This window comes from Mus caroli, chromosome 6 (assembly GCF_900094665.2).
Source record: "Mus caroli chromosome 6, CAROLI_EIJ_v1.1, whole genome shotgun sequence".
NCBI lineage: Eukaryota > Metazoa > Chordata > Mammalia > Rodentia > Muridae > Mus > Mus caroli.
In genome coordinates this window covers 140,102,869-140,104,281 of record NC_034575.1, presented here as the reverse complement: position 1 = coordinate 140,104,281, position 1,413 = coordinate 140,102,869, and the positions used below count along the sequence as shown (strand labels likewise).

Here is a 1,413-nt window from a genome sequence, read left to right as displayed (position 1 = left end):
TCTTCTTCTTCTTCTTCTTCTTCTTCTTCTTCTTCTTCTTCTTCTTCTTCTTCTTCTTCTTCTTCTTCTTCTTCTTCTTCTTCTTCTTCTTTCTTCTCTCTCTCTCTTTCTTTCTTAAAGTTTTTGTGTAGGGAAATAGAGTCACTGAGTAAGAATGCTGAACAACATCAACAATGTTCTATACTTGAGAAGAATGGACTCAGCAGCAGCCTTCAAAAATCACCCAGAGTTGAGTCAAAATCCCAGTTTACAAAGTCAAAAGAAATACATGAAACATCTAATATCATAAACATATGTGTATACATGCTCTTGTGTGTTGCTCATAAAGTGTTTATAACTCGTTAAAAATGATTATAACTGTGTTGCTAACTATGTTTTTAAAGTGATATTAGGGAGCATTTGAAAACCTCTTTGTATATAATATGCAAGCGAGTAGGATTTACAATCATTTGCACATTAGAGCTAAATCATTTCTTAAGTAGTGTGTATTAGGTAAATTGATAACGTTTATTTTCTGCTGCTTTGTAAATACTATTTTACTTGCATTTATAGGTGTTTGTAACTTACCTCCAATCTGCATTGGATATTTACTTATTGGCTTTATTATGAAGAAGTTCAGGATTACTGTCAAGAAGGCTGCATACATGGCATTCTGCCTATCCCTGTTTGAGTACCTTCTGTCTTACTTTCACTTTATGATAACCTGTGATAATTTCCAAGTTGCTGGCTTAACTACCTCTTATGAAGGGTATGTTTTTTTTCCAATGAACATCATAATATTCTTACAATTGCTAGTCCATTTTCTCCAGGGATTATATATGATTGGATCATTTTATTATAAATTAATAGCCGTGATCCATGGTTACCTTGTATTTTCTGTCTACCCATCAATCCTATAGCAGCCCACACACATTGTAAGTCTGTAAAAAGGGTCTGGGGACTACCAGTGAGTAAGTTTATGATTTCACATACGTATGGGTGGAGCCATGGGGATATCTTAGTCTGCTTTAAAGTATAATAAAGAAAAGTAAATCTGAAGGTCTTAGCCTAAATTATTCATATATTTTGTTCTCCCATAAAGCTTTCAAAGTAGTAAAGCGCTTGCTGAACAGGCAGGAGATCCCAAGTTCAGGTCTCCAGAACCCATGCAAAGCTTGCCATGGTAAGGTATCTGCCTGGGGCCTGCCCTGGTCCTTTGGGGAATGGTACTGAGTTGGAAACCATGTTAGATGGAGGCCAAAAACTGACACTCCCTGACCTTATATCTTATTAGTTATGCTTAAATAAGTGCAGGGCTCTTTTTTTTTTCACTGTTTTTTTTTATTACATATTTTCCTCAATTACATTTCCAATGCTATCCCAAAAGTCCCCCATACCGCCCCCCACTTCCCTACCCTCCCATTCCCATTCTTT

The 1,413-nt window shown here is 36.1% G+C and overlaps 1 protein-coding gene across 1 annotated transcript in view; it reads left to right on the top strand.

Annotated features, from left to right (window-relative positions):
• Slco1a2 (solute carrier organic anion transporter family member 1A2) overlaps window positions 1–1,413 on the top strand; it is an 82,117-nt gene that overhangs the window by 67,644 nt on the left and 13,060 nt on the right. Inside the window, exon 10 of the mRNA XM_021164927.2 lies at window positions 553–748. Coding sequence (XP_021020586.1) covers window positions 553–748 — 196 coding nt within the window. The remainder of the gene's footprint in view (window positions 1–552; window positions 749–1,413) is intronic.